Consider the following 27985-nt stretch of genomic DNA (forward strand, 5'->3'; position numbering starts at 1 on the left):
CAGGTATGGAGTTATAGTGGGGGCTGAGGCTTGGACCAAAAGAACTTCTTGAGTGGGAGCCTCCCAAGGATGCTGGGGAGTAGCAATAAACCTTAGCCTCCGTTTTCACCTCAATTCAGGCTACAAGTGTGAAGCCTGGATTTTATGGAATTAGTTTTCTGATTCTTATTTATATGTAAGTTCTGAGGCAGCTTAGCTGGACTGTGTGTGGATGTATACATACACTCATATGTGTGTGTGTGTGCGCGCGTGCGTGTGCGTGTGTGTATGTGTGCCATGGGGTAGGGGTACCACTATACTGTTCAATTATAAGCCAAGAGTAGTAGTTTCAGTGAGCACACACACAACACTGTTTTTCTATCGTAACTCCCAGAATCTTGTACCTGTGTTGGGGCTGCAGGCAGAAGTCCTTGGTCAGGCTGGGGTGAGCCCTGCAATCTTGGGGGACCTGAGGGCACCTGACAAGGACTTTCTCCTTCCTCTAGAGAGGTTCTACCCACTAGCCACAGCCCTCCCATCTGACCTGTCCACACAGGCAGTGTATCAGAGGAAAGAAAGGGAAAATAACCAGGCACACATGGTCAAACCAGCAGGTCTGAAAGCACAAGAAGCTGGGGCAGGGGCAGGAAGCAGGGGTCCATCCCCTAACCCTTCTCAAAAAGGCTGGGTCGTGAGGGACCCCTAATGCAGGGACCTGAAGCCTCAGTTTCCCCATCTTGCCCTTCCACAGAACAGCCTCTGTAGGTAGAGCTGCCCCCCGTCCTACCCTACTCTTGTGGCTGCTTTCTTTGGTACTCTTCCCACTCCCACCGTAGCTGTGACGTGTTGTAGTTTTTAGCTGTTTGTAAAATGTTAAAAAAAAAAAAAAGTTAAAAGGAAGTTAAACTAAAAAAAAAAAAAATCCAAATTCACCCTCCTTATGCTGTGTCTGGTGCCCTCAACCCTAAGGCCATTCCGATTTTGTAACACTGAACCAGGTGGTGACTGTTTAATCGTGTCTGTGCTCAAAGGACTGCCTTCTCCTCCAGTGCCCAGTGTGTGTGTGCCCCTTCCCTCATCATTCCGTTGCTGGACGTGGCCCTCTCCCTTACGTCCCCAGGGGAGACACAGCCACTTGTTTGTCTCCCGGGGAGCCCTGAACCTGACTCCATTGATGTGAAAAAATGAAATGAAAAATACTGCTGAAAAATAAAGGGTCTGAACCCTTAAAACTCAAAGCGGCTGTGTGTGCGTCCTGGCCTCTCCATTCACAGTTCGCCATCCTGACCATCTGGGGAAGACAAACTTGTGTGGGAGAAACGATTCCTTCTTCAGGGCCAAAATAAGCAAGCCCCCTCTCTTACCATGGACTTATGGAATGGGGTACCTCAAATCTACATTTTGTTTAAAAAGCATTTACTTATGCTGGTTCTAGTGGGTTAATAGCCCTTGTTACTCTTGCAAAAAGCAACATAAACATATATTTTATTTGCATGAGCATTTTGCCTGCATATGGATGTAGGCACCACATGTGCCTGGTACCCATCAAGGCCAGAAGAGGGCATTAGATCCTCTGCAACTGGAGCTACAGGCCCTTGTGAGTCACCAAGTGGGTGCTGGGAATCAAACCTGGATCCCCTGGAGAACAGAAAGTGCTTATAAATTCGATACCACCTCTCTGGACCCCAGTTTAAAGCAATGCCTTTTGGGAATTCCTACTGCCTGCAGCTTGCCCTTGATTACCCTGTCTCAACTCCATCGCTTTAATCAAGCTGCATTGCTGTTTTTTTTTTGTTGTTGTTGTTTGTTTTTTTGTTTGTTTGTTTTGAGGGTCTCACTAGTTAGACCAGGGTGGCCTTGGATTCAAAGGGACCTGCCTGTCTCTGCACCTAATACTGGTGTGTGTTGCTACACAGTGCTCTGAGGCCTTTAGTAGGTCCAATATAGAAACCATTTATGGTCAGAAGTGGACAAGATCGCACACTCATACATACCTTCATTGCTGGGACTCACACAAGCTTGTCAAGTGCTCTGGAACTGAGCCATCTCCTCAGCCCAAGGTATGTTCAACAGCTTTTCTCGATGCCCACGTAAAAGGACATTGGATAGCTGCTTTGGGGCATTATCTGAACTTCTCTTGAAAACCTAGCCAATGTTTATTTTGGTTCTGCTTCAAATGCAGGAATTCCCTCTTTTCTGGTTTAATTTTGGAATCTTTGCAAAACCCAAATAGTTCACTTCCTCACAAATCCCTTCTCTAGCCTACAGGTAAGAACGCTTGTAGGGACCTAACAGCTCTGTAAACCTAATGGGCTACCTGAGTTCTAGAAGCATATGACAGTGGGAGGAGTGACTCCCAAAAGTTACCCTGTGACACACAAGTGGGCCGTGGAGTCAGGCAGCACCCACCCCCACATACACAATAACATGTAGCTCCAATTTAACAGGTACTAAGAGCACCGTTTGACCTCATGCACCAGCTTCTCTTTTATTATCATGGCCCTTCCCGACTCATCAGGACTGGGCAGCCTTTCTCTAGTCTAGCCCAGGCAGAGTGAGTGGCCGCTCGCTCCCTGGGCTAGCTAAGCTTTCACCGGAAGCTTCTTTGCCTTTGCATGGTGTACATTAGCAGAAAGGGCAGAAGCCCTGGTCCGTACAAATCAAGGAACAAGGTAGTAATGATAGAGTAGTTTATTCTGAGTCGACCCATCGTTGTTCTCCCAATCCGGGTATTAAGAGGTCCCTCGAGTTTTCTTGCTTCCACCTAGGCAGGGGGGGCTAATGTCCAACTGTGGGTTCTCTCTCCACTGGGCAGGGGTCTTTGCCTGGATGGCCAGCGCGTGTACGGGTCCAGCCAGCTCCTCCGACAGTGCCTCGTGGACCAACCGGTGCCGTTGCAAGGGGCTCATCCCCTCGAAACGAGAGCTCACCACCGCCACGCGGAAATGCGTTTCGCTGCCTGCTGGGACTGCGTGGCCGCCGCTCTCGTTACGCAGTTCCAGTACCTCAGGGCTCAGGGCTTGCTCCAATTTGGCGCGGATAGCAGCTTCCACTGGCCCGCCAGCCGCCGATCCCGCGCTGCCTCGCGACACACACGCGCGAGTGGCCATGGAGACCATGCACCGGGCCAACCGCGCACTTAGCATCCGCTGCGGAGAGAGGAAGGACACGGGACTGAGTCCACACACCCTCCCCACGCACCCCAGACAAGCACACCCTGGAACCGCCTCTGCTCTGCGTGGCGGGTTAACGCGGCTTTTACGCCAGCAGCGGAGGGACTAAGGCGATCGAACCGCCAGAGCGCTAGGCACTAAGGGCACTGTGAAAGCAAGGCTGGGAGCTGAAAAAATGGAGTATGTACAACTTGGTCTTTCTGGCTGAGTCAGAGCCCTAATGTCTCTCCGAACCCTAGGGTGGTACCTTTGTACTTGTTGCGCAGCCTGCTGCACCGCTGCTAGATCTAACAACCGAATTTCCGGACGTACAGGGTCGACACAAACGCAACGTCAGGAGGCTCGTTAGGGAACGCAGTCCTGGTTACATCTGGCAGGCAGTACCTACTACCCAGAGGGTTTATGGGAATTGTAGTCCCTGATTTTCCTGACCGTAAAATCCTGCGAGGTCGGGAATTAGAGCAATGAAAACAAAAGGGTTTCCTGCAAATTTGAGATGGTTGCACAATTTTTAGCTTCTTGATCTTATAATTCAAATAGCGTTAGTGCTTTATACATAGTTAAAAATAAACGTTTCGTGTAGCCCAGGTTGGCCTTTACCACTCTAGAATGCCCATCATTTCATGATCCTCCTGCCTCTACCTCCCACGTGCTGGGAATACTGTCCTGAGTAACCGATAGAGTGCTTCCTCCATAGCGAAAACAGGATTCCTATGAGATTACAGCGGACCTTGCTTAACTCTGACGAGAATGTCTGCTGGGACAGTTTACCTCCCAAGATAATCTGTGCTGCCCGAAGCAGAAAATTCCAGTGAGAAGAAAATGAAGATCCTTACATAGCCCCCCTAACAGCTGCGTTAACTTCTCCATTCCCAAGACCCACATGCCTCCTATATAGGGTCCCAAGCAGGTTTTTTTTTTCCTCTTGTAGATCCCTTCATTCCTGAGAGATAGGCTGTCCTTCTCTCTGTATGTGCGCACCTAATAGTTTCACCTGTTGAGGTCAGATTCTGCTCTCTTCCTGCCTTCTGTCTCTTTACTCTATGCTCCTAAATCTCCTGGATCTCAATTACTCTATTTTACATTCAAGAAGATAGAAACCCATTCCATATACTAAACACAAAATTATTGTGTGCCAGACCAATGCTGGAGGCACCAGAATAAAGACAGGCCCTGCTCTCAGAGTTTACGAAGCACTAGAGGAATAGTCACAATGTCCATTGTGATCCTGTGTGCTGAGTATACGATGAGACCACACAGTGTACTGCAAACATATTACCCAGATGTGGGACCAAAGAAACTCTCAAGAAACTTAGAGCAGTCTAGGAGAAACAAGAAGCCACTTTCTTACCACATTTGGTCAGGATGTGGTAACAATGAAACGAGAGCATGCAACTCCAAGGAATGGCTGAGGAGGTTTTTACAGTGCATATGAGGGAGAACAGCCAGAGGCATCTGGAAGAGGCCAGAGCAGGAAGATAAAAGAGCAAACTAAACATGGCCAGCAGACTGAACGGGGCTATGAGAGGAGAGAGAGGAGGGGAGAGTGAGGGATGGATAGAGAGAGGGGGAGAGGGGAGGGAGAGAGAGAGAGAGAGAGAGAGAGAGAGAGAGAGAGAGAGAGAGAGAGGGCCAAGAGAAGAACCAAGAGAGCTCATGGCCAAAATGGCAGGGTTATATGCACATCAGAAGCTGGAAGGGATAATATGGGGATTATATGGGAAGCCCCTGGGCTGGAGTAGTTAGGAGGGAGGGTGAGAAGAGCTAAGAGGAGCCATAGGTACTGAGTCTTGCTGCCAGTGTGTACTTTGGTGTAATTGGAACCACAGTTAGCTATTTGTCCCCAGTTTCTTTGGGACCAAACAGTAGCGTTGTCATTGGGTTGTCCTGGATGGAACTCATAATGTATACTAGGCTGGCCTCAGATGCATGGAGATCCGCCTACCTGTGCCTCCCAAGTGTTGGGCTTAAAGGCTAGAGACATACACCACTCTTGGCTAGAGGTGGAGTTTATTAGGAAGAGATGTTAACACTGATTCAGGTGGGGAGGTTAACTGAAGCATGGAGGAAAAGGCTAGTGCACACAAGTGTGTTTGTGAGCTTCTCAAGGGAGCTGGCTGCGTCTACATCAGTCTTTATGATTTGGTGGCTTCTGAAGGGTCTTTCTCTAAGGGTTGCTAAGGACTTTAAATGTCATCATAGGGTGGTTTCCGAGATCTATCAGATACAATTACAGACTATGACATAAAACCTTGTCATGAGGTTTGCATGAATGAGTTGAGATATGCTTTTACTGTAAATATGGTTTTTTGTCTTGTTTGTGAGATTTCCAGAAATTTGTAGTTCTACATCATAGAAAAGGCACACAAGGGATACGTATGCTTAGAGTGTAAGCGTGATTCAAGGCTCTTTTATCAACCCTTGAAATAACTTTATGTAAAAAGAATACTGCCTCTACGTGAGCAACCTCCTCAACACAGTTAACTGTAGTGAGACCGGTCACTACAGAGAAACTTACAGTACATTCTGAAGTGAGACATGCTTTCCCTTCCCTTCCCAGTGCCCTTTACTTTCTCTGCCTTTCTTTCAGCCTCGAGAACAAAAGCCATGGGGGTGGGGGGGAGGAAGGGGAGGAAGAGGGAGGGAGGGGAGGGGAGGGAGAGGGAGGGAAGGAGGGGGGTATGGTTGGAGCTCTGGAGCAGAGATGATAATGACACCATCAAGGTTGCAGGAAAAAATTCATTTTCTCCAATGACTAAAGAATTAAAAGGCAGGAAAAGTTCAAAAGTCATGCAAAGCCAAAGTTGGTTTAGTTTTTTGGTTTTTGACACAGGTCGTGTAGCTCTGGGTGTCCCGGAACTCACTCTGTGATTAGACTGGCCTCCCTTGAACCCAAAGATCCACCTGCCTCAGCTTCCCAAGAGCTGGGATCAAAGGTGTGTGTAACCACTGCCGGGTCAAACAGGACAACACTATTGATTTTTTTTAAAAACCAAAACTGAACAAATACCAGGGTAAGCAAACTGTAATCTCAACAGCTGCCCCAAGGGGGAGGGCGGAGACAAGAAGGAAAAATTGCTACGCTGTTTGAGTTAAGCAGGCATGAAGGACAGCCACGCGGTGGAGACTGGAGCTTTAGAGAAAAAGTAAGGGATCCTAAATTGCCAGAAAAAGAAGACCTAGGCACTGGACAGCATCTAAGAAAGAATAAAGGAAAAGTTGTCCCTCTCTGGGTAGACCCAACTGTCAGATTCCAAGGAAATTCCACTTCCAAAAATTCCAAAAGGCAGAAGGGACAAATGGCTACCTGTGCTGTCAAGTAATGTTCCAAAGCATACGGTGGCCTCCAGGCTCCTTTGGGACCTCAAGTGTTTGTTAGCATAGTTCAGAGTCAGCCAGACCCAGCTAGCCCTTCTCATCTCCTCTTACCCTAAGCTCCCTCCAGCTTACAGGCTTCCCTCCCTAGCTACCCCCTTCTTGCAACCCTGCTATTTCTTGCTCTCTCTCTCTCTCTCTCTCTCTCTCTCTCTCTCGCTCTCGCTCTCGCTCTCGCTCTCGCTCTCGCTCTCTCTCTCGCTCTCGCTCTCTCTGCTCTCCCTCTCCGTTCTCCCTCTCACTACGTATCCATTTCTCTGCTCTGCTCTTGCTTCTCTCCTCACCAGGTCCAGTCTGCTGCTGGCTGTGTTCAGTCTCCTTCTCTCTCATTTCTATAATAAAGTCCTCCCCATAAACCATACCATGGAGTGGCCATGTGGAACTTCAATTTTTAAAAAGTCTACTTTTAATGATGGTTCTTAAACGCTTTAAATCTCCTTTCTAGCCCAGCACCCACCAGAGGTAGTGGAAAAGAAAGGATAGGGGTAGGGGGAAGTGGACCTGTTTAGCAAGGTTCTTTGGAGCAACTCCAGTCTATGTTGTCTGGAAATGGGCAGTTCAGTACAGCAGTTAGCAGTGGCAGCTGCCTCTACTCGCAAACACTTCACGGATTCACCAGCAGTCCAGTTCAGTAGAGTAGGGATAGCAGCAACAGTGGCATGACCTAGTGGGGACAGCTAGGCCTCAGCCTCCACAGGAGTCAGCAGGAGGGGCCAAGGCCAATAGAGAAAGTTCTCAGCTATGCCGCTCTCAGTGAAGTGAAGATCAGCAAAGACCAAGAAGCATTTAGCTATGTAAGCAAGGCTAGCTCAGCCTCTGTCGCTGTCCATCAGGTCCTTTTTATTCTCCCTCCAAATGTCATGCACATGACCTCCATAAGTGAGTCTGTCTCAGCTGACATCACTCTGCCAATCGGCCGAGTCCGCAGAATCGACAAGAAGTTGCACCACACCACCAGACAGTTTTTGATGTGTTTCTCTCTATGGAGTCCCACAAATGGAGCTCAACCATGCAGTGTAAGACAGACCAATACATGCCTGTCATTAGGGAAGAATCCTTCATCACGTGTCCTTTCAAATGCTTGCTTTAGCAGAACATCCTTTTACCTGCGTCTGCTTCCTGTGTTTGCCTTAGCAAAACACCATCCAGCACAACTGACTTTCCAAAGAACCTGTATGTTCCCACTTCAGTCTTGCTTATACAGAACCTCAGGACTGTTTGTGGGGACTGTCCTGGTGTAGATGGGTGTATTAGGGATTAAGAGAAGGAAAAAAATATCATCTCATTAAAGAGATAGTTATTCAACCAATGTCTAGAGGACGACTTAAGGCAAGCCTGGACTTATCTTCTTTTCCTTCCTTTCTTTCTTTTCCTTCCTTCCTTCTGCCCTTTCTTTCTTTCTTTCTTTCTTTCTTTCTTTCTTTCTTTCTCTCTTTCTTCCTTTCTTTTCTGAGACAGGGTTTCTCTGTGTAGTCCTGGCTGTCCTGGAACTTGCTCTGTAGACCAGATTGGGCTCAGACTCAGAGATCCACTTGCCTCCCAGTGCTTGGATGAAAGGCTGCACAATCACTGCCTGGCACTGTGCCTGGTTTGCTAAGGGTGGACCTGTCTCACCCAGGGGTGATCCCTTGGCCCAGTGGTTGAATGGCTTAACTACTTCAGGTTTTGAGTAGCTTGGAACATTAGGGTTCCACCCACAACTGAGATATCGTCTCTTTGACCAGAAGGAACAATCGATAGTGGACAGAAGAGGCAGGGGCCAGATCCCGCTAGATTGTGTATGGATGCCTTCCTTAGACAACGTTCTCTTCAGACCTTAGGTAGCAGCTGAAAGCTAGTTTTAGTTAGAGATGTAACAAGGTGAAACTTTTCCAAGATGTTATATAATTTTAATTTATATATGTTTATATATAATTTTATATAATTTATATATTTATACATCATATATAAGTTAAATTTATATATAACATACACAAAATATAAAAATATATAGAGAGGGCTGGAAATGGCTCAGTGGTTAACAATTTTCTGCTCCTCCAGGGGCCTGAGTCCTGTACCCTGCCCACATCAGGCAGCGCACTGCTTCTGGCCATTTCAGGCATCTTGGTTCACATGCACGAACCAACACACAGACATATAATTAGAAAACTCGCATTGGGGGCGGGGAAGAGGAGGGGAAGAGGGGGAGACCTGGACCATCAAGTCACTCTTCAGTGACAGGGTCCCTGGGGGGAGGGCTAGGAACTGGGAAGATAGAGAACAGAGAGCTGGGGTTAGGTGATCTTACACAAGCTCTGTCTCCTGCCAATCCAGTCCATTAAGCACAACATTTTATATACCATCTGTGGGGGAAAATGGCTAAGGTCCACTGAGTGCTAAATCAGACAACTATGGCAAAAGAACACAGGATACTTCAGACACATCTGCCTTAGGACTGATAACCACAGTCACTGTCGGGTGGGGACAGGGGAGCCATTTTCCCAGGATCTGAAACCTTAATTCCTTAGAGGCCCTGCCTCCAGTGTGGATCAGACCTCACCAAGTCCGCCCAGGCAAGGGCTCAGAACCATGATCCCTTAGACTTTCCTCAGGGCCTCTGAGAAGACCAGGGATCAGTCTGGCTTGCAACAAAATATCAAGCCCAAGCAGCATGCTTTCTACTTTCCTGAGAGAGAGAGAGAGAGAGAGAGAGAGAGAGAGAGAGAGAGAGTTTCTCTCTCTCTGTGTGTGTGTGTGTGTGTGTGTGTGTGTGTGTGTTTCTCTCTCTGTGTGTGTTTCTGTGTAGTCTGTATTGGATGTGCTGGGTTTGGGGGTGGGTGAGGCACTGATAATGTAGACCCAGGTTCGGTGACTTCAACCACAGGACTGGGTTGACAGGCTGGTACCACCATGCTCAGAGCCACTATGCCCTGCCTAGACTTACCATTTCTTTCATTTGTACACTTACTTTATGCACATTTAAGACATGTTTATATGCTTTTGTTTTGCTAAGCTACTTGGAAATAAATTTTACATACTGTGACACTTCACTTCTAAGTCCTGAGGATGTGAATATTCTGCTATTCAACCATAACACAGATTGTCAGACTCAAGATAGTTAACATGAAATGGCATTTTCCTTAGCCTCTGAAACATTTAAGATGTTCAGGAAAATTGCAGTGTTGGCATAATAGCAAGCAATAATATCTCTACCTTTTACATAGATTCACTTACCTTTTGTCCCCTACTCACATCCCCCACATCCCCCGTTTTTTGAGACAGTCACACTGTGCAGCCCTGATTGGCCTGGAACTCAGTCTATAGACCAGGCTGGCCTTGAACTCTTGGCGCTCCACCTCTTTTGCATTGTAAGTGCTGGGATTATAGGTACAAGTCACCACTCCCTTTTTTTTCACTGGCAACATTTTGCTAGAATTGTTTTGTATTTCTCATTGAATGTGTGTTTAATAATGACAAAACAATCATTTTTGCTGACTCACTTCAGTTAATTGCATTTTAAAACAATTATGTGTCTGAGCGTTCGCCTTACTACATAGAAGTGCCCATCTGCATGCCTGGCCTGAGGAAGCGAGCAGGAGTTGGTGGATCCCCTGAAACTGGAGTTACAGACTCTTGTGAGCTACCATGTGGGTACTGGGAACTGAACCCAGGTCCTTTGCAAGAGCAATACTAGCTCTTAATTACTGAGTTATCTCTCCAGACTCTGGGTACAAACTATTCAACCCCTAACTGCCATATATACCCTCATCTCTCCTCTAAGAGCAGGGACATGATCCTACAATGCCTCTATTAGGCAACCTCCCAGCAGGTTTTGACACATCTAACACAACAAAGGTTCCTATTGCCTACCTGTGTAATATGCATTTGGTAATCCAGTTTACCCAGCCCTCGCCTTAGCATTCATCATGCTTCCAATATGTCTTCCAAACCCACGTTGCCTCTCAATTCTTAGTGTGGTGGTATTAAGAGGTGGGGCTTTAGGAGTGGTGAGGCTGCGAAGGCGCTGCTTTCAGAATTGATTAGTGCCATAGAAACCTGCTAGAGGAAGCAAGGTCACACCCTCAGCCCTTTGACAAAGCAAAGACATCTGGACAGTGTCATCTCTGAGAAACTGGCCTTCACCAGACACTAAGCTTGTCAGCAATTTGGTCTTGGCCTAGAACTGGGAAAAAAAATGTTCTTTGTAAATTACCCAGGCAGTGATAGTTTGGTATGGTAGCACAAACAGACCAAGACAGCATCCCATCCAATGCTGAATTTTTAGAAACGGACTTCTTTGGCTTCGAATTCCCATTTTGCAAAGATCACTGTTGGCAGCACGGAAAATGGATTATAAAAGACTCGAGCAAAGAAACTGGGGAAGCAGCGGGGAAGTTAATGCAGCTGCGTGAGCCAGGATGACCTCAGGAGAGCTGTCTCAGGTCACTGCAGCCCCTTGCAACAGCCTGCCTTCCTCGAAGAGCGACCCCTTCAGAGTCAGCTGAGCTCCGTGTCATCACAAAAAAGAACTTTAGTTAGTGTGAAGGGGAGTTGGAGTTCTAAAGGAAGATGCATTGACAGAGAATTCCCAGTGGGAAACAGCACGCATGTGTGGACAGGAGTTCTAGAGTGTCTCACTTCCGGGTCCTTACGTATGTGCCGCGGGACTTTGGTGTCTTCCGAGGTTAGATCCCATGGTTGCTGAGGAGCTCGGAGGAGATCACAGAGTGGCCCCTAGGAAGTAATGATCAGTATCACGGCTGATCACATCATCACAGGAGGATGGGAGAAGCTAAGGTGTCTTTACTGCAAAGAATTAAAATCTTACTTGAAAGAGTCCCATCCAGAAACTTTGGGGTTTGCAGATTTGTGTCTGTATAAGGAATAAGGTCACATTGAAAAGCCATACACAGAAATAGAGTGCTTCATGACTATCTCAGCATTCTTATTTGAAACATCTCTACAGAGAGGGATGTTGCCTCTATTAGGCAACCTCCCAGCAGGTTTTGACAACCATGCCGGAATGCCTCACTCTCGTTCATGAGGGACTTGAGCCAGACTCAGAGTCAGGGGATCCTTTTCTTTCTTTGGTTCCCTGAATTTTCCCTGTTTATCCCTCCTTTTCAGCCTGAGCTAAGGAGGTAGTAGAAATGGGCAGACACTCTGACCATAAGGCATGGTGAGAGGAAAGCAACCAAGGCTGTGGTGGTAGATTACAAGACAGGAAGTGTAAACACTGACTTCTGCTTGTGCATCTCAAATTAGACAGTACAATCTCTGTATATCCCTCGCCCTGCCATTTGGCCCTCTCTCTTCCTGTGGTTTTATTTCTATGGAGGTTCTTAATGTTTTACCAATCATTTAAAAATCCAGACATTTTCTTACATAACAACCAGAGTGATCACTGTTCCATGACCTTTACCCCAAACTCACCAGTTGCTGTGCTGCTGTCTTGTCACTAATCTGGGCTGGCCTCTCAGTTTAGTCCTTCAGAGCTCTGGGCTAGCCCCTAGTTTAGTATCTCAGAGCTCTGGGCTAGCTCCTCACTTTAGTCTTTCAGAACTTTCACTTCTTCTCTTTGGAGAGAGGTTTGGGATGCTGCTCAGGCCAGTACCAAACTCCTGAGTTCAGGATAATCCTCCTGTTTCAGCCTTCTCTGTGTCTGGGACTGTCAGTGGGAACTGGAACCCCAGCTCACTTTAAGCTAGGATTCTTGATTTATGCTGTAAAATAGAATTTAGAACCAGTCAATATGAAATAAAAGTTGAAGTTATTAAGGAAAGTACGTGTGTGTGTGTGTGTGTGTGTTTGTGTGTGTTTGTTTTTTGAAAGGTATATGTGTGTGTCTGTATATAAATGTGACATGGTTGTGTACCTATAATGCCAGTACTGGGAAGGGAGAGGCAGGTAGACCTCTGTTAGTTCAGGGCAAGCCAGTCTGGTCTATGTTACAAATCCCAGGCCGCCCAGGTCTATACAGTGAGAGACCTTGATCTCTCCCCCTCCCTTTTATTGTTGGATTGATTGATTGATTGAGAGAGTTTTTCTGTATAACCCTGGCTGTCCTAGAACTTGCTATGTAGACAAGACTGGCCTCGAACAGAGATCCATCTGCCTCTGCTTCCTGAGTGTGGAAATTAAAGGTGAGAGACCTTGTCTTTAAAAAAGTCGGCTGAACTAAAACTTGCATCCATTCTCACCAGGTACAGATTATTTTTTTCCAAGCCACACAATATAACAGCAATTTCCATGATGTTTATATAGTATTGGCCATTATAAGGAGTTTAGACTTAAGGTAACTAGATTACAATCAGACGTAAGAACTGGGTCTAGTGACATAGGCCTAGAGTCCCAGATACTCGAGAGGCTGAGGCAGGAGGATCTCTAATTCAAGGCTTGCCTGGGTTACATAGTGAGTTCAGGCCCAGCCTAGGCAACTAAGTGAGCCCCTGTGTCAAGAACAACAAAGAGTTAGCGATGTGACTCAGTGTTAAAGGGCTTGCCTAGCTGCTGTGTGACAGGAGGCTTCCTATTGGTGTGATTAAAACACTATGACCAAAATGATTTGGGGAGGAAAGAGTTTATTCTGCTTACACCTCCACATCAAAGGAAGTCAGGACAGGAACTCAAGCAGGGCAGGAACCTGGAGACAGGAGCTGGTGCAGAGGCCATGGAGGGTGCTGCTTACTGACTTGCTCCTCATGACTTATTCAGCCTGCTTTCTTATAGAACCCAGGACCACCAGCTCAGGGATAGCACCACGCACAATGGGCAGGGCCTTCCCCCATCAATCACTAATTAAGAAAATGCTCTACAGGTTTGTCCACAGTCTCCTCTCATAGAGGCGTTTTCTCCATTGACTTTCCTTGCTTTCCGATGACTAGCTTGTGTGTTAGACCTGAGGGGAAAAACCAATCCCATGACTGTCTAATTAAAGCACATTGTATTTAGAGTTGCACAAGGTAAAAGGGCTCAGGACCCCTAAAACCAAGATCTTGGCGCAAAGGAGACTTATTTGACCCAATGGGACAAAGGGCAGGGGAATAAGAAGCAAAGACATGAGATAGAAGATAATGGAGGAGGGAAGGAGAACAAGGGAGAGGCAACAGGGGTGTTTGGTCCAGAGGGATAGAGAGGAGACAGGCGTGGCACATAAATGGCAGCTTATAAGGTGCACGGGAAACCCTGTGTTAGGATGAGGTGTTTAATTTCAATTGGGCATGTATCCCAGACAGCTCTCTGAATAATTGACTGTCAGAAAGGAGACATTGAAAATAAGTTCAAGTTCCCATCATGTGGAAGGGGAGCCATCAATGTGTCTGGGAAGACATTTTCCTAAGCAAAAGGGAAATCGTATACCACACAGGTTCAGAGTTTAGCAGAGCAAGAGGGTGGCCAAACATCATGGGGTTACAAATTCAGCTTAGGTTGAAAAACATGGCTTGCAGGATACTTTAGGCAGAGAAACTTAACTCTTAACAAGAAGCAGAAACTTAACTCTTAAGGAATGGAAACAGTAACAATGTATAACAATGTGGCTCTTTGACAAAAGTGAGGCTCCTGCTTTGGTTTCACAGTAACCAGCCGGTTCCTCTGGAGAGACACCACACACACATCCTCTCACCCCTGTTAGGGAGCCTGCGACAGTCCAAGGTGGTGATACCATCAAAGTCCAATTTAGTGGACCAATGAGTTTCACTGGGTGTTGGGAACAAGCAAAAGAAATGTATTCTAAGGACTACCATTTCCTTTTCCAACTCCATTTAATCATAGGGAGAAACTAAATTCAAGCTCCTAGAGGAGCTGGGGACTTCCCCAAAACCAAATAGCTTCTGTTGTAAATAGTTATCCGAGTCCAGATATCTCAGGGACACCTTGTACGGAGACAGTTGTCTGAGTCCAGCCATCTCAAGGACAACTTCTTCATCTTGCCGTCAGGGACAAACAAGTTCATGTTCCCAGGCCTAAGAACGAACCCCCATCCCACCTCTCCAAATGTTTTCTTAATTGTCTATGAACAGGTAAAGACTATAGAACCTGTGTTATCTAAACCAAGGTGCATGAGTTATAAAAAATACATAACCAGTTGCCTGTTGTGCCTTAACTCCAGGCAGCTGACCTGTTCCCTTCTCCCCGCCTCACTCTGAGCTCTGGACCTAATGTCTAGGAGAATACATTAAGGATCTTGAAGCCAGGTGCCCTGGATACAGCCCAGTCTCTAATGCTACTCCCTTGTTTAACCCATAATGTCAAAATATAATTGCATAACATCGTAGCTTCCCTCCTCCCCCACCCCCCAGCTTTGTGTTCTCATTCTTTAAAAATGTTGTAAAATTTCCCTTCTCGGACTCTTTCAGATCCTGAATTGCCCGCTTCCCTGGGTGCTCAGAAAATAAAGTTTTCATTTTAAAGCTTCTGTCTCTAAAGTGAATTTTCTTGGCTTCCACCCTGAACCCAACATTGGGGTACTTACAGGAACAGAAATGACTCAGACTGCTGCATCACCAAAGCCTATCCCAGCACGGACAACAGCTCACAAGGGCTGGGAGCCTGGAGCACACTCCACAGCCTACAGGCAGCTCAACAGGTCGGAGAATGTCTTTCCCAAGCGACTTGGTTGGTCTAAACTTTTCAGGTAGCTTGGCTTCTCTGAGAGTCACTCTGAAAGGGCAACGTAAACCCCATTTGTCTCCATTCTAAGGACCAGGCCTAATTTCAAAATGGCTGTAAGGCACCAGCTTCAGGAATAGACCATAAGTCCCAGAAACTAAGTCATAAGACACCAGCTCTAGGAACAGATCTTAAAATACCAAACAAGATCATAAACCCCCTCCCACAGAACAGCCTGGGGATAACCACAAAAATGGCGAAATATCTCAGAATGGGCCATTGCACTGGGCAGTCCTATTTCATCCTGTGGTTAAATGTTCATGACATAGGAACGCAGACCACGGACCACCTGTGACCCCCCTCCACCCACCAATGAAATTTCAGATTACATAATCCTTCTAGAGAGTTCCCCGTGGTCGCCCGTAAAAAGGTCTGCATGCCTTTGTCTAGGGTCACCATTTGAAAGAATGGTTGACCCTCTGCATACTGGTTGTTTCTGCAGAATAAACACTCTTTGTTTTTGCAGACTATCTGAGTCTAGGGTCTTCTTTCGGTGATTTTCAGACCATACAACTCTTAGCAGTCTTCACTGTGTACTCTTGGGGAGGGAGGGACCTAGAGAATCCAATTTCGGGCACTACCTGAAGCTTTCTGACTTGAGAGTTTCCCGGTAGATGGAATGCATCAATTATGGAAGAAACTGCTATATAACACTAGCCCTGTGTCCAACCCCAGCACTGCAAAACAATACAAAAGGAAGCAACAAAACCATTATACCATTTCACAAGCCACCTGAGCACTGCTGTGTCATACTAGAACCTCCCTTGAGAAATGACTGGGTACAGGGGGTTTGCATCTGAGGTCCTGGGGATCAACTGAGCACCTGGGGATGCTTCTCTTTTGGGATTAGGAGGACGAGTGTGTTTTGCATGTATGGAACTCTTTTGGTTTTCATCGTTGTTTTGTGTACTAACTTTAGTACTTGGGAAGTATACTGGAGGTGGCTCTTTCTTAGTCAGGGGTTAGTAAAGATAAAAGACAATTACGGGGATAGGGTGTGTTCTGTGGGGTGGTATGACATCACCTGTAGAGAAAGCATATGGTCAAAAAGGAATTGTGATGGTGAACTTTATGTTTAAAAGTTTAAAATTACTGTGCTTAAGTGAGCTAATCAACAAAATTGGCCTTCAAACATTAAGGTCTGTTACGGGTTGCTTTTCTTTTCTTTTCTTTTCTTTTCTTTTTTTTGGAGCTGGGGACCAAACCCAGGGCCTTGCGCTTGCTAGGCAAGTGCTCTACCACTGAGCTAAATCCCCAACCCCTCGGTTGCTTTTCTGATTGTCTGGTCTTGTACCAAACTGTTTTAACCAAACTGTCGTTTGATATGATATGCTAAGAGGTCATTATGTCAACTGCTGTTTCTGCTTCCCTAAACAGAAGCCTACTTTGTTCCAGATTACCAAGACTTTGCAAAAAACAGAATGTAGCCTTCTGCTTGCACATAAACAGAATGTAACTGTGTTCTTAGCCTATATAAATCCCTGACTAATGTGACTCAGGGCTACATTTGGGAATCTCAAGTCCAAGGTGTAGACCTGGCCCTTTCAGATGTAGATCTGCATAAATGCCTATTCTTTGTTAAAATTCCCTCAGGGTTGGACTGGTGAATCTCTGAAGGACCCCGGTCCCACAACAGAATCGCAAAGAAGGAAAAGAAAAAAGAATGAAAATGTTTACTTGAACAAATGATAGTTCCAGTTAGTCTGTGAGGAGTGTATTTGAGGCAGCAGAGGGACAAGAGAAACCTCTGTGAATATTGTAGGTCTGAAGAACGTGAGTGAAGGCGAGACATCCTAGAGGGAAGCTGTCATGGATCCACAGGTAGTAGAAAGGCTCAATCATTTGGGTCATGGAGACGGGCTAATCTGCAGTGGCAGGGAATGCTGGGAAGCTGTGGTCCTGAAAAGCCTTGCAGTAGAGATGACCTTTGGAGATCTGAATGGGCATAGACAACTAACCCTGTGGAAAGAGGCCTCCAGGTAGAGGGCCTGGTATTGACTATAGTCTGTATGTGTGGGGTTCAATAAGATATAGTACATGAAATAAATACCTTGGACATAGTGGCACACATCTATGATTGTAATGACTAGGAAAGGCTAAGGTAAGATGACTGAGTTTGAGGCCAGACTGGGCACTATAGCAGGATCTGTCTTAACAGCAACAACAACAACAACAACAACACAAATGTATTGGGCAGATAAAGGAAGCAAGGCACAGCTGCAAGGGGCCAACGTTATTCTTAGTGCATTTGCAGAGAACATTTCGTAAGATTCTAAAGTGGTTTTCTTCTTTGAATGCCTAGGACTTTTAGCACTTTAGAAGGTAAATTTAACTTTTAGGTTGACCATAAGTACAATGGCCAGAGTCATTCAATAAAAATGAATGAGTAAAAATAGCATATTAAGGAAAGTAAATATAAAGATGTAACAAATATATTCAAATACATACCCTCAGTTACTAGTGGTCATGACATACACATAAATAGGCTGAACTTGATAAGTTAAACTTGCTAATTTTATTATTTACTTATTTATTCATTTTAAAAGAAAAAATTAAGTACAAGCTGTATATAGCAAGCTTTTCATCTTTGTTTTTAATGCAATCATAGTTGCAATAATATCTCTCATTTGCTGAAGGGTCTGTCTTGGGCAGATCAAGATTTTGTGATGCATTAGGCCCTAAGAAATTATGGAGGCCACCTTGTATATAATCAGACACAGCGTATGACAAACACCTGTAACCTGAGGGTTGGGGTGACCAACAATCCCTCACCGTTCTCTCACGATGCAGTCCCACTTTTTTGTTCACTAACAGCTATGTTCACTGAGGTATAGTTCACACACATCAAACTTAGGAATCTCAAGTGTGCAGTGTAGTTCTACCGAATGAGAGGAAATTTCCATTGCTTCAGAAGGCACAGGTGGAATTTAATACCTCTGGCTCCAAGGTAACCATTATAAAACCCTTTCTTTTGTAAATGTTCATTTTTATTAAAATCTTTCTTACTATTTTTTTCATGTCCTTTTTTCCTTTTGTGACTGAGTTTAATTACTATTGGTTATGTAGTGCCAGGGAAGTGTATCGACCGCCACCCCCAAAAACAAAAAAACAAAAATAAAAAAAACAGACAAGCCGATTTGATGCAACTCACAGCAGGGATTTTATTCTATTTGAACTAGCTGGGCCCCTCAGCTCATGCAGGATGGTTTTTGGTGGAGAGAGGAGCCCCAAGGTTTTATAGAAAGCTACAAGTTGGGGGTGAGTGGGCAAGCATCTCATTGGAAAGTTACTATGGCCTTTAACATAATTGGCTGGTGGTGGGAGTCATATCATAAACTTAATTTCTGCTTCCCTTTGCGATGGTGGTTGTTGGGGGGGCAGGTTTGCAACCTGGGGGTGCAGGTTAGCCTGGAGACTCTGGTCTTGTTGGGGGTTAGCCTAGAGACTGGAGCTAGGTTTGGTTTTGTTGGGGGGTAACTTGGAAACTAATGCTAGCTACTGGCCTGTTAGTTTACCTGAGTTCAAACTTAGGTCAGGTTCTTCTCTAAAATGGAGTCTGAATTTAAAAGATTTAGCTTCTCAGTTAGAGGAGCATGGGTCATGGGTTATTTACAGGAACATGAGACTTATCTGAGGCTCCAGAACTGAAGAAGATGTCTCTCCTCCAGCTACCTTTAAACTTATAGGTTTTTTAGGGTAGGTGTGACTCTCACTAGCTGCCCACCCACACACTTTTTTAACAAACAAGAGTCTCTGTAGGGCATGTGGGATGACGTCACCAGACAGACATAAGAACTAGCAAGGTGAATGAGCTCAGACCCGGGGAATCTCAGAATTGAGACCGGCGGGAGTGAAGCCATTCCCCGCCTCCCTCTATCTGCTCTGGAACATAACCATAACACCCCACCGAGGACCGTGGTAATCAGTCCAGTCGCATAAAAACCTGGAGTTCTCCATGCCAATTAGGATCTAGATAGCCCTAAAACTCCCAAAGAAGCCTCTCTCTTCCAGTCTCTCCCATACTATAGGCATTCACTGGGAATCAAACTGGTTCCACCAGTCCCAGGCTCTGCCTTCCCCTCCTGGCCCAGTGGGTGGATGCCCTGATGGGAATCGTGGACTAGTGATACCGCCTCTTCTTATAATATTTCTGTTTTTTAAAGAGACCGAAATTCCAGGATTCTCACTACAATGGGGTGCTGGAGAGCCAACCCAGCTAGTTCCTGTGTGTGCTAAGCAGCTGAGCGCTTGGTGGCATCTGGAAAGTGTGGAGAATAAATATCATAGGGGGGAAAAAACCATGAATTCTCTAAGAGTAAATTGTTTACCTAATTTATATCAAAATAGTTAATTACCTACTATGAGGTAGGTAGAAGCAATCAGTGACTATTGATAGAAAGAAAACATGGAGGTGAAATAAATGTTAAGAAAAGGTAGAGGGGCAAATGCTGTCATTTGTGAACATGTGACAGAGCCATGTGGACACACCCAGGCTATTTGTGTGCAAGTGGGGAAACCCTCATGAAGGAAGCAGGGTGGAAACTGGGAAGGTGAGAACACGGCTGGGGCAAAGATGAAGCCCACGGGCCAGGCAACCGAAGGCACAGTGGGCGAGAGCTATGGAAAGGCCTGACTCAGCTCTCAGGAATGGACTGCATGTGGTAATCGAGGAGGGGAGGGCAGGGCAAGGGAGGGGAGGGGCTATGGTTGGACTAGAGGGACAGCACTAAATAAATGTTTGCTTCATTAAACTGTTTGGGAAGATACTCCACTGCCTTTGGCAAACAACGCCAGAGGCATCAAAGGAAATACCAGCCAGCCGGTTAGTGATGGTGTGCACTCTACAAATGGCCTGTTTGTCTGTTCTAGGAGGGCTCTGGTTAAAATGCTGGGAAGGGAGCTCTGGGGAGCAAGAGACAGTTATGGAGCCTGATACATTCTGGCCTATGTAGACTCACCTAATAAGATTTGGTCCAGAATTTAAAATCTCAAAATAAATCTCCTTCATAGAGGAAAGTAATGGTGGACAAGTGACCTCATTATGTCCAATATCTGGTTAGTGAAAGATTATGAATAAAGTCATAAAGCGTATGTTCTGAGTCTGAAAAAGCTTGGGCTAGTGAGGACTGCATGACTTTAACAAGGGCCTAAATCCGCCTGAGCCCATGAAACGGAACATCATACCCACTTGGTAAAAGGCCAGGGCCTATCACATTTGGGTTCAGCCGTCTCTGTCCCTTTAGCCTTCTTCACAACAGAGGTCACTGAGAAGAAAGCCAGAGGGCTCGCTGGCCCTTCACGCAGAGCCTCACAAGGGGCCAGGGATGTGTGTGTAGGATTTCCCTGTTGTCTGGATTTTGTTCTCAGCCCCAAATGCCTCAAAAGTCGACACTGTTAACTTGGGTAGTGGACTGGCTGTCTAAGGCCAACAAAATACCCTGCACACTTAAGGAGAGTTTAGAATGAAAGTGTATCTTCCAGAATTAGATACAGTTCCCTTACAGCCCCTCCCCTCCAAGGTTTTTCTGTGTCCTAGAAATGGCTCTGTAGACCAGGCTGGCCTCAAACTTAGAGTTCCACCTCTTCCTGAGTGCTAGGCTTAAAGGCGAGCACCACCTCTTCCATTTGTTTTAGGAGTCTGAGTACTTTGTCTACCTGTATGTATTTCTTCGTGCCCGCTATGGGAGGTGGGGTTATACATGGCTGTGAGCTTAGAACTGAACCCATTTCCTCTGCAAGAGCAGCAAGTGCTCTTTGTATATATTGCTAATGTTGGAGAAACACAACATACTCCCACATAAATGCCACCTGTGAACCCTGTGCATCAGACCTTGCTATAAACTCATTCATTTCTAAAATAAAATGAAAAAGTAAAAAAAGGTTAGAATTATTTTCTGAATTATACTACATTTTACTTACTGAGGAAACACCTTCATCAACTAGTCCAGGCTAATCTTATAAATCTTTTTTTTAAATTATTTATTATTTATATATGAGTACACTGTAGCTGTCTTCAGACTCACCAGAAGAGGGCATCAGATCCCATTGCAGATGGTTGTGGGCCACCATGTGGTTGCTGGGATTTGAACTCAGGACCTCTAGAAGAGCTGTCAGTGCTCTTAACCGCTGAGCCATCTCTCCAGCCCCCAGGCTAATCTTGAACTCTTGGCAGTCCTCATAACCCAACCTTCTAAATACTGGGATTTGATTTGTGACTTCATGCTCTGTGATGGGATTTAGGCATTACCCAAGTATATAATAACATTTTCCCCAGGACTAGTTTCTGCATATAACTAACATTAACTGTGGGGTGGTGGTTGTGCAGGCCTTTAATACCAGCATGGGAGACTATGGCAGTTGGCAGATGAATCGCTGAGTTCCAAGGTCAGCCTGGCCTTCAAAGCAAGTTCTAGGAAGCGAAGGCTACACAGAGAAACCCTGTCTCAGAAAAACAACAACAACAAGAAGAAGAAACTGAAAAGTAGTTTAATTAGTATAATTCACTAGCCTGATGTTTCTAGACATTTCATCATGGACTTCTTTGTACTAGTCTTAAGACCCAGATGTTCATTGGGCACCCCATATTCGGTAAGTGCTGGTTGAGGGGTTAGAGAGATGGCTCAATAGTCGTTGAGGACCCAGGTTCAATTCCCAGCATACAGGTGGTGGCTAACAGCCATTTATCTAGTTCCAGGGGAATCGAGGCCCTGCCCACCGTTGGCACCATGCAAACAAAACACCCATACACATAAATAAAAATAAATACCCTACCTTAACAGCCCCCCCCCAAAAGAAATGAGGATGACAAAGAATATTAAAGATGAAAAATTATGAGGGTGACAAAGAACCTCAAAGGGTAGAACTGGACTATATTATTTTCTTTAATAAGCATACTGCTTTCATAGGATTACTAAGGGAAGGATTTTGCTGGGTACAGAGCCTGACAAGCAAGACCCTAGGAAGAAACTGAGGGCTTAAAACATTTTAAAGGAAGAGTGCATGGGTAGACGTGGGGGATGATCGCTCTAGCCAGAGTCTGCACACAAAGATTAATTTGGGGCTTTCACTGGACGCTTAGAGAGGGATACGAAGTGGACATGGGTGATTTGATGTTAAGGAAGTAAAAGACAGGGCAGGGGAGAGGAGGGGAGGGGTTGTGGTTGTGACAAAGGCAAGATTAGTATCTTGCCTATCTTGGTACCTTAAAGTTTGTGGGTGCAATTCTTGGAAGAGGGCAAAGGAATGCAGAGCTCATGTCCCGATGCTACATGATGCTTGTTGAGACAAACGAATTAAACATTTGGTAAACGTCTGATATCGGAGTCTGAGCTTGTGAAACGAATCTGGATCAGCTGGAAGCTTGTGAGCCTCGCCGGAATGAAGAGCTGGTGAGAGGACAGTTCAGCAGAACTCGTGGATTTAGAAGTGGGGAGAGAACCGGAGCAGGGTAAAGAAAATCCAAGGAAAGATCGGAGGAGGACACATTGAAAGCTAGAGGGAAAAGGTGGCGACAGACGCCTCCTAGAGGTCAAAGGAGATGATACAATGTCATCTAGCCCTTGGTCAAACGATTCAGGGGCAAAGATGGGAAAGGGGGCGAGTACTGACAAGGGTCATTAGTTCCTTTACGGAGTCTGCCTGTGTGAGACAGCAAAGGTGAGACTTGGAGAGTAATTTAAAGCGCCGTGGGCGGGGGAAACCCAGAGCAGAATCCCATACTTCGAGGGGAGTGCCTCGCATTTTGTACTCTTGGTTTTGTTTAGATTTTCCACCTCTAAACCGGGCAAACAAAACAAACCTCTATAATTTACGACAGTAAACAGCTCCGTGAAATTCTTCTGCCCTTAAAAGCCCTGCGATGTAAATAGGGGGCTTTAATGTGGCCCTCATCGATTGGTAAATTCCCTTTTCCAAAAGTCCGTCATTTCCTGTACTGCAGGATGTAAACCACTGAGTCCAGCTTCTGCTATCCCATTGGCTGTTGGAGACAGCTCCGTTTTAAGCCAATCAAACTATTTTTTCTTCACCCCTCCCAATAGATCTTATAAATTACACCAAATTGCTTCACCTTTCCATATCCTTTCCTTGAAAAAGCAGCAGTTATTGCTTATTCCGCCATGTCCGGCCGCGGCAAGCAAGGAGGCAAGGCCCGCGCCAAGGCCAAGTCGCGGTCGTCCCGCGCCGGGCTGCAGTTCCCAGTGGGTCGCGTGCACCGGCTGCTGCGCAAGGGCAACTACGCGGAGCGCGTGGGCGCCGGCGCGCCGGTGTACATGGCGGCGGTGCTGGAGTACCTGACCGCCGAGATCCTGGAGCTGGCGGGCAACGCGGCCCGCGACAACAAGAAGACCCGCATCATCCCGCGCCACCTACAGCTAGCTGTAAGGAACGATGAAGAGCTCAACAAGTTACTAGGAGGAGTCACCATTGCCCAGGGTGGGGTCCTCCCCAATATCCAGGCTGTCTTACTACCGAAGAAAACGGATAGTCATAAGCCTGGAAAGAACAAATAACTTAAGTATCCTTTCCCACACAAAAAGGCTCTTTTAAGAGCCACCAAAGTGTCAACCAAAGGGCTGGTCACAAACTAGCGCGTTAGCTCCTTTTATGAAGATTTGGTGGCTCTAAAAAGAGCCTTTTTTGGATTAGTGAGTTTCACTTGCTCTTAGCCTTGTGGCTCTCAGTCTTCTTGGGCAGCAGCACGGCCTGGATGTTGGGCAGGACGCCGCCCTGCGCGATCGTCACTTTGCCCAGCAGCTTGTTGAGTTCTTCGTCGTTGCGGATGGCCAGCTGCAGGTGGCGCGGGATGATGCGGGTCTTCTTGTTGTCGCGGGCCGCGTTGCCCGCCAGCTCCAGGATCTCGGCGGTCAGGTACTCCAGCACCGCCGCCATGTATACCGGCGCGCCGGCGCCCACGCGCTCCGCGTAGTTGCCCTTGCGCAGCAGCCGGTGCACGCGACCCACTGGGAACTGCAGCCCGGCGCGGGACGACCGCGACTTGGCCTTGGCGCGGGCCTTGCCTCCTTGCTTGCCGCGGCCAGACATAACTAAGAACTAGAGTAAGACTAGCTGAAGTGACAACTCTGATGAAGCTAGGTTGGTTGGCTCTAAGACCTTTATAGGCGTTCCTAGGGGTGGGGTCAGGAGGGAGCTTTTCATTGGTCGTTATTTGGCCCCAGAGAAGTCCAATGAAATCTGAAATTTTAGACTTGTACTGAAAACGCAAGTTTCGCGTATGGGCCAATGGAAATTAAAAGTACTTTGAGACCTAATTTGCATAACATGTTTATAAAGAGCTCAGGTCCTCGGGGGCCCTGATTGTTTTTCTGCTTACTAGACTGTTTTCCACTATTTGCTTTCAATCATGCCTGAACTGGCCAAATCCGCTCCGGCTCCCAAGAAGGGCTCAAAGAAGGCTGTCACCAAGGGGCAAAAGAAAGACGGCAAGAAGCGCAAGCGCAGTCGCAAGGAGAGCTACTCCATCTATGTGTACAAGGTGCTGAAGCAGGTGCATCCGGACACGGGCATCTCGTCCAAGGCCATGGGCATCATGAACTCGTTTGTCAATGACATCTTCGAGCGCATCGCAAACGAGGCTTCTCGCCTGGCGCATTACAACAAGCGGTCTACAATCACATCGCGGGAGATCCAGACGGCGGTGCGTCTCCTACTGCCCGGAGAACTGGCTAAGCACGCTGTGTCGGAGGGCACCAAGGCGGTCACCAAGTACACAAGCGCCAAGTAGAGGTCTCCTGGATGAAGCGCTCCGGGCCCTTTTGGGCTTTAAAGTCTCTTGCAGTCACTCGCTCAAATCAGGAGAGAGCTTTGTCCACTCGCATTAGTTTTCTAGTTCCTATTCCAAAGTTACTTTAAGGGTCTTGGAAAAGGTACACTCAAGACATTAAGCCTTTGTGGTTTTGAGTTTCCCTGTGGGTTATCAGGTTTGCAGTTAGCTGCACCCTACTTAGTTTCTTGGAGTTCGTTTTAGACTAGGATAACTGAGGTGGGTCTCTGGGCCCGGCTTCCGTGTTCTAGTCTGTTGTGTCCCGGTGCCTTTTGCTTGACCTAAAGTGAGGTGGTTTCCTTACCTTGTCGATTAGAGCCTTCTAATCAGCTAAGTCTGTGTTGATGAATGCTGGGTACCAGCCATCTAAAACTGAAACTGCTCTGACTTTAGTAGCTGTGTCCTGGGCACCAGCGGTTAGGGCTGCTTAGGGCGGTGTCCCTCTGACTTACTGATGTATAAACACGAGTGCTTCGCGTTGCTGCAGATTCGTTAGAAATCTGTTGTAGTTCTCTATCAGACTTTAGAATCCCTGTTCGTGTCTTGTTTTGTTCTGTTTAGGTTCTTGTTTGTTTGTTTGGTCGGTTGGTTGGGTTTTTTTCTTCCCATTTAATACTTTGCGTTAACCGCTGCAATGCCAGGTTACCACAAGGATACTGTTCCTTTTCTCTCTGGGCCCGTGAAGCCATCTTTCTAATCCACACACTCAGTAATTAGCATTTTTTCTTCCTGTCGTGTCTCCAGGAAAAGTTGTCTGAAGTTCCCTTTGCTTTTTTGTTTACATTGTTGCTGGTCAAGCTGGCCTGACATTTTTATACCCACCAATGTCTTACTCACAGCAGATGATACTTTTTTAAATTACCTATTGAATTAATTTTTGTATCACTGCTTCTTTTGAATTACTTATTGAATTAATTTTTATATCAAGGCGGGGCGGCAGGGGCTTTGTCCATTTGATGTATGTGAAGACACCTTGGAATGGAAATGTTTTGAGGATTCTTTTTCCAGATTTGTCTCTAGTTATAGTTACTGTGGTGGCTGTTCTTGGTTGTCAACCCAAGCAGGTAGGTACACCTGTGGGGAACTTTTTTTTTTTCTTAATTCCATAATTTGAAGTGAGAAGAACCACTTTTAATCTGGATCTTTTGAAGTGGCAAGATCCACCTGCAATCTGAGCCACCCCTGCTGGCAGCTTCTATTAAAGGAGTTTGAAGAAAGAAGCTTGTTCTTTGCGTGCTTACAAAGATGTCTACTTTAACTGGCATTAGAGCCTACTAATTCAGGATTCTGACATACACTGAACACCAGCCTTGTGGACTGAACAACTACTGGATTATTGGACCTTCCGTTAGTAAATAGCCATTGTTGGACTAGCTGGAGTCATCTGTTTATGCTCGCGTACTTGTGTGTATGTTTACCAGGGATGGCAGTAATAGTTCCCTTAAATTTGCCAATTTAGAGTAAGCTCTTGGATTTTCATTGAATTGAGAACGGTGGCCTTCCTGGGGAGAGACTTTTTACTGCCACCACCACCCCATTCCCAATTGTTCTATTCCCTACAGAGATAAACTTTCATTTTCCAATTGTCCCTGTCTTTTACATTTCAGAGGGCTCGCCGGTAGGCTATGGAGTGAATGGTGAAGTTAATGGGAGCTAAATGGGTTGGTTCCGCTGGCCGACGCTTGGCCAACACTATACACTTTTGTCTCCCTACCTGAAGACAAACAGCCTGGGCTTTCTTTTGTGGAGTGTAGCATTTTGCATTTTTCCTTTGAAGTCTTGATTTTGTTGGCGAAATACTTGACGGTCTGATCACTTTCTCAGGTCTGCTTTACGGTAAGAGTTCCTGGAGCTTTGTGAATCCAAAAACGAGTTCCAGACATTGTCATGAATAGAATAAATTCTGTTTCCTGCATGTGTGTTTTCAAGTGTGTGGACACTGTTATTATCATTAATAAAGTTGCCACTTAGTTTCAAATCTTTGCTGGATTGTTTTCTGTGCAACTCATTTCCTCAAATAATAAAATGAGTAGATGCAGCCATTTGTGGTTGGGTCTGTGGAAAAGCCAGGTGTCTCAGATTTGAAGGATTTATACACCATTAGCTGGAGCTTAGGGGTGCAGCTCAGAAGGTTTGACCTGAATGCACTGAGGCCGTAGGTTCAACCCCCAGCCCATTAAACACTCACCTGCTTCTAACTGAACATTGCTTCAGAGGCACATTGCAGTTGGAAGATCCTATGACAAGGCCACTGTTAATGCCTTGTGATTGAGAAAAATATGACCACAAATAAAAAGTACTACAAACAAGATAAAGTGAAATAGAATCCCTGGTAAAGTTTTGCCAACACCTGCAGTATGCTAGGGAGTGTTCTAAGCCCTTTCAAACTACTGGCTCATTTGATCCTCACAGGGAACTTTCCAGAGTAAGTCCCGTGGTTATCTCCCTTTTTATAGCTAAGGGAACAGAGGCATGGCATTGCCTTTCCTCATAAACTGTTTAGAGAGTAAGTCTCCAGTTTAGTTTCATAGGACTTGAGAGAGTAGGATTGGTCCCTGAAAACCCTGACCCCCCCTCTGCCTTTGGGAAGAGGGGGTTGGAGTATCTACACTTCGCCTCCAACAACACACACACACACACACACACACACACACACACACACACAGAGTGAGATCTTACATTAAATCTCTCTCTCCCATTTATTTACTTGGGTTGACAATTGCTAATTGCCCTAGCCCTTCCCTGCCACTCTCATACTTTCTCCTTTCCTTTCCCGACGTTTTGAATATACCCCAGCTTTGGGCCATGATGATTCCACACAGAGGCACAGTAAGCTTCCTATCCCTAGTTGAACTTATTGACCGTTTGACTCTCTGCTTAGCGGCTTCCACTATTGGCTGCTTGATCTCCACTGCTACCTGTAAGGTTTGTTTTCTTGTTGTCTTTATGTTACAGATGATGGAAACAGCCTGGGAGAGCTTAAATGACTGTCTGGGATCATCCAACAAGTGGGAGGTCTGCAACCCAA

The 27985-nt window shown here is 46.1% G+C and overlaps 5 protein-coding genes across 7 annotated transcripts in view; 3 read left to right on the forward strand and 2 right to left on the reverse strand.

Annotated features, from left to right (window-relative positions):
- The window catches only part of Sv2a (synaptic vesicle glycoprotein 2a), a 15838-nt gene extending 14621 nt beyond the window's left edge, over positions 1–1217 (forward strand). For both annotated transcript variants that reach the window (NM_057210.3, XM_087614831.1), the window contains 1 exon segment: positions 1–1217. This exon segment is cut by the window's left edge and continues 545 nt beyond it. The gene's annotated coding sequence lies outside the window, so the exon portion shown is untranslated.
- A 1224-nt stretch (positions 1218–2441) lies between these two features.
- On the reverse strand, positions 2442–15004 carry Bola1 (bolA family member 1). 2 transcript variants are annotated; one of them, NM_001071776.1, is made up of 2 exons: positions 3400–3458; positions 2442–3128 (listed from the first exon to the last, which is right to left on the reverse strand). In NM_001071776.1, exon 2 carries the CDS (start codon positions 3123–3125, stop codon positions 2712–2714), a length of 414 nt encoding a protein of 137 aa, NP_001065244.1. In that variant the 5' UTR covers positions 3126–3128; positions 3400–3458; the 3' UTR covers positions 2442–2711. The 2 variants fall into 2 exon arrangements, with proteins under 2 accessions (NP_001065244.1, XP_087485102.1); XM_087628976.1 differs by lacking the exon at positions 3400–3458 and adding an exon at positions 14980–15004 and having other exon boundaries at positions 2656–3128.
- Positions 15005–23263: 8259 nt separating this feature from the next.
- On the forward strand, positions 23264–23697 carry H2ac21 (H2A clustered histone 21). Its single transcript, NM_001111341.2, has one exon. The coding sequence runs from the start codon at positions 23294–23296 to the stop codon at positions 23684–23686; it is 393 nt and encodes a 130-aa protein (NP_001104811.1). The 5' UTR covers positions 23264–23293; the 3' UTR covers positions 23687–23697.
- Positions 23698–23787: 90 nt separating this feature from the next.
- H2ac20 (H2A clustered histone 20) lies at positions 23788–24266 on the reverse strand. The gene is given in 1 exon segment (NM_001408842.1): positions 23788–24266. A coding segment is annotated over 1 exon segment (390 nt). The 5' UTR covers positions 24219–24266; the 3' UTR covers positions 23788–23828.
- A 225-nt stretch (positions 24267–24491) lies between these two features.
- H2bc21 (H2B clustered histone 21) lies at positions 24492–26935 on the forward strand. Its single transcript, NM_001408848.1, is given in 1 exon segment — positions 24492–26935. A coding segment is annotated over 1 exon segment (381 nt). The 5' UTR covers positions 24492–24537; the 3' UTR covers positions 24919–26935.
- The last annotated feature ends 1050 nt before the right edge of the window (positions 26936–27985 follow it).

This window comes from Rattus norvegicus, chromosome 2 (genome assembly GCF_021556685.1).
Source record: "Rattus norvegicus strain SHRSP/BbbUtx chromosome 2, alternate assembly SHRSP_T2T, whole genome shotgun sequence".
Taxonomy (NCBI): Eukaryota; Metazoa; Chordata; class Mammalia; order Rodentia; family Muridae; genus Rattus; species Rattus norvegicus.

What these genes read in the sequence shown, in the direction of transcription:
- Bola1 (NM_001071776.1), bottom strand. Translation starts at nt 3,125, where the DNA reads ATGCTAAGTGCGCGGTTGGCCCGGTGCATGGTCTCCATGGCCACTCGC.
- H2ac21 (NM_001111341.2), top strand. Translation starts at nt 23,294, where the DNA reads ATGTCCGGCCGCGGCAAGCAAGGAGGCAAGGCCCGCGCCAAGGCCAAG.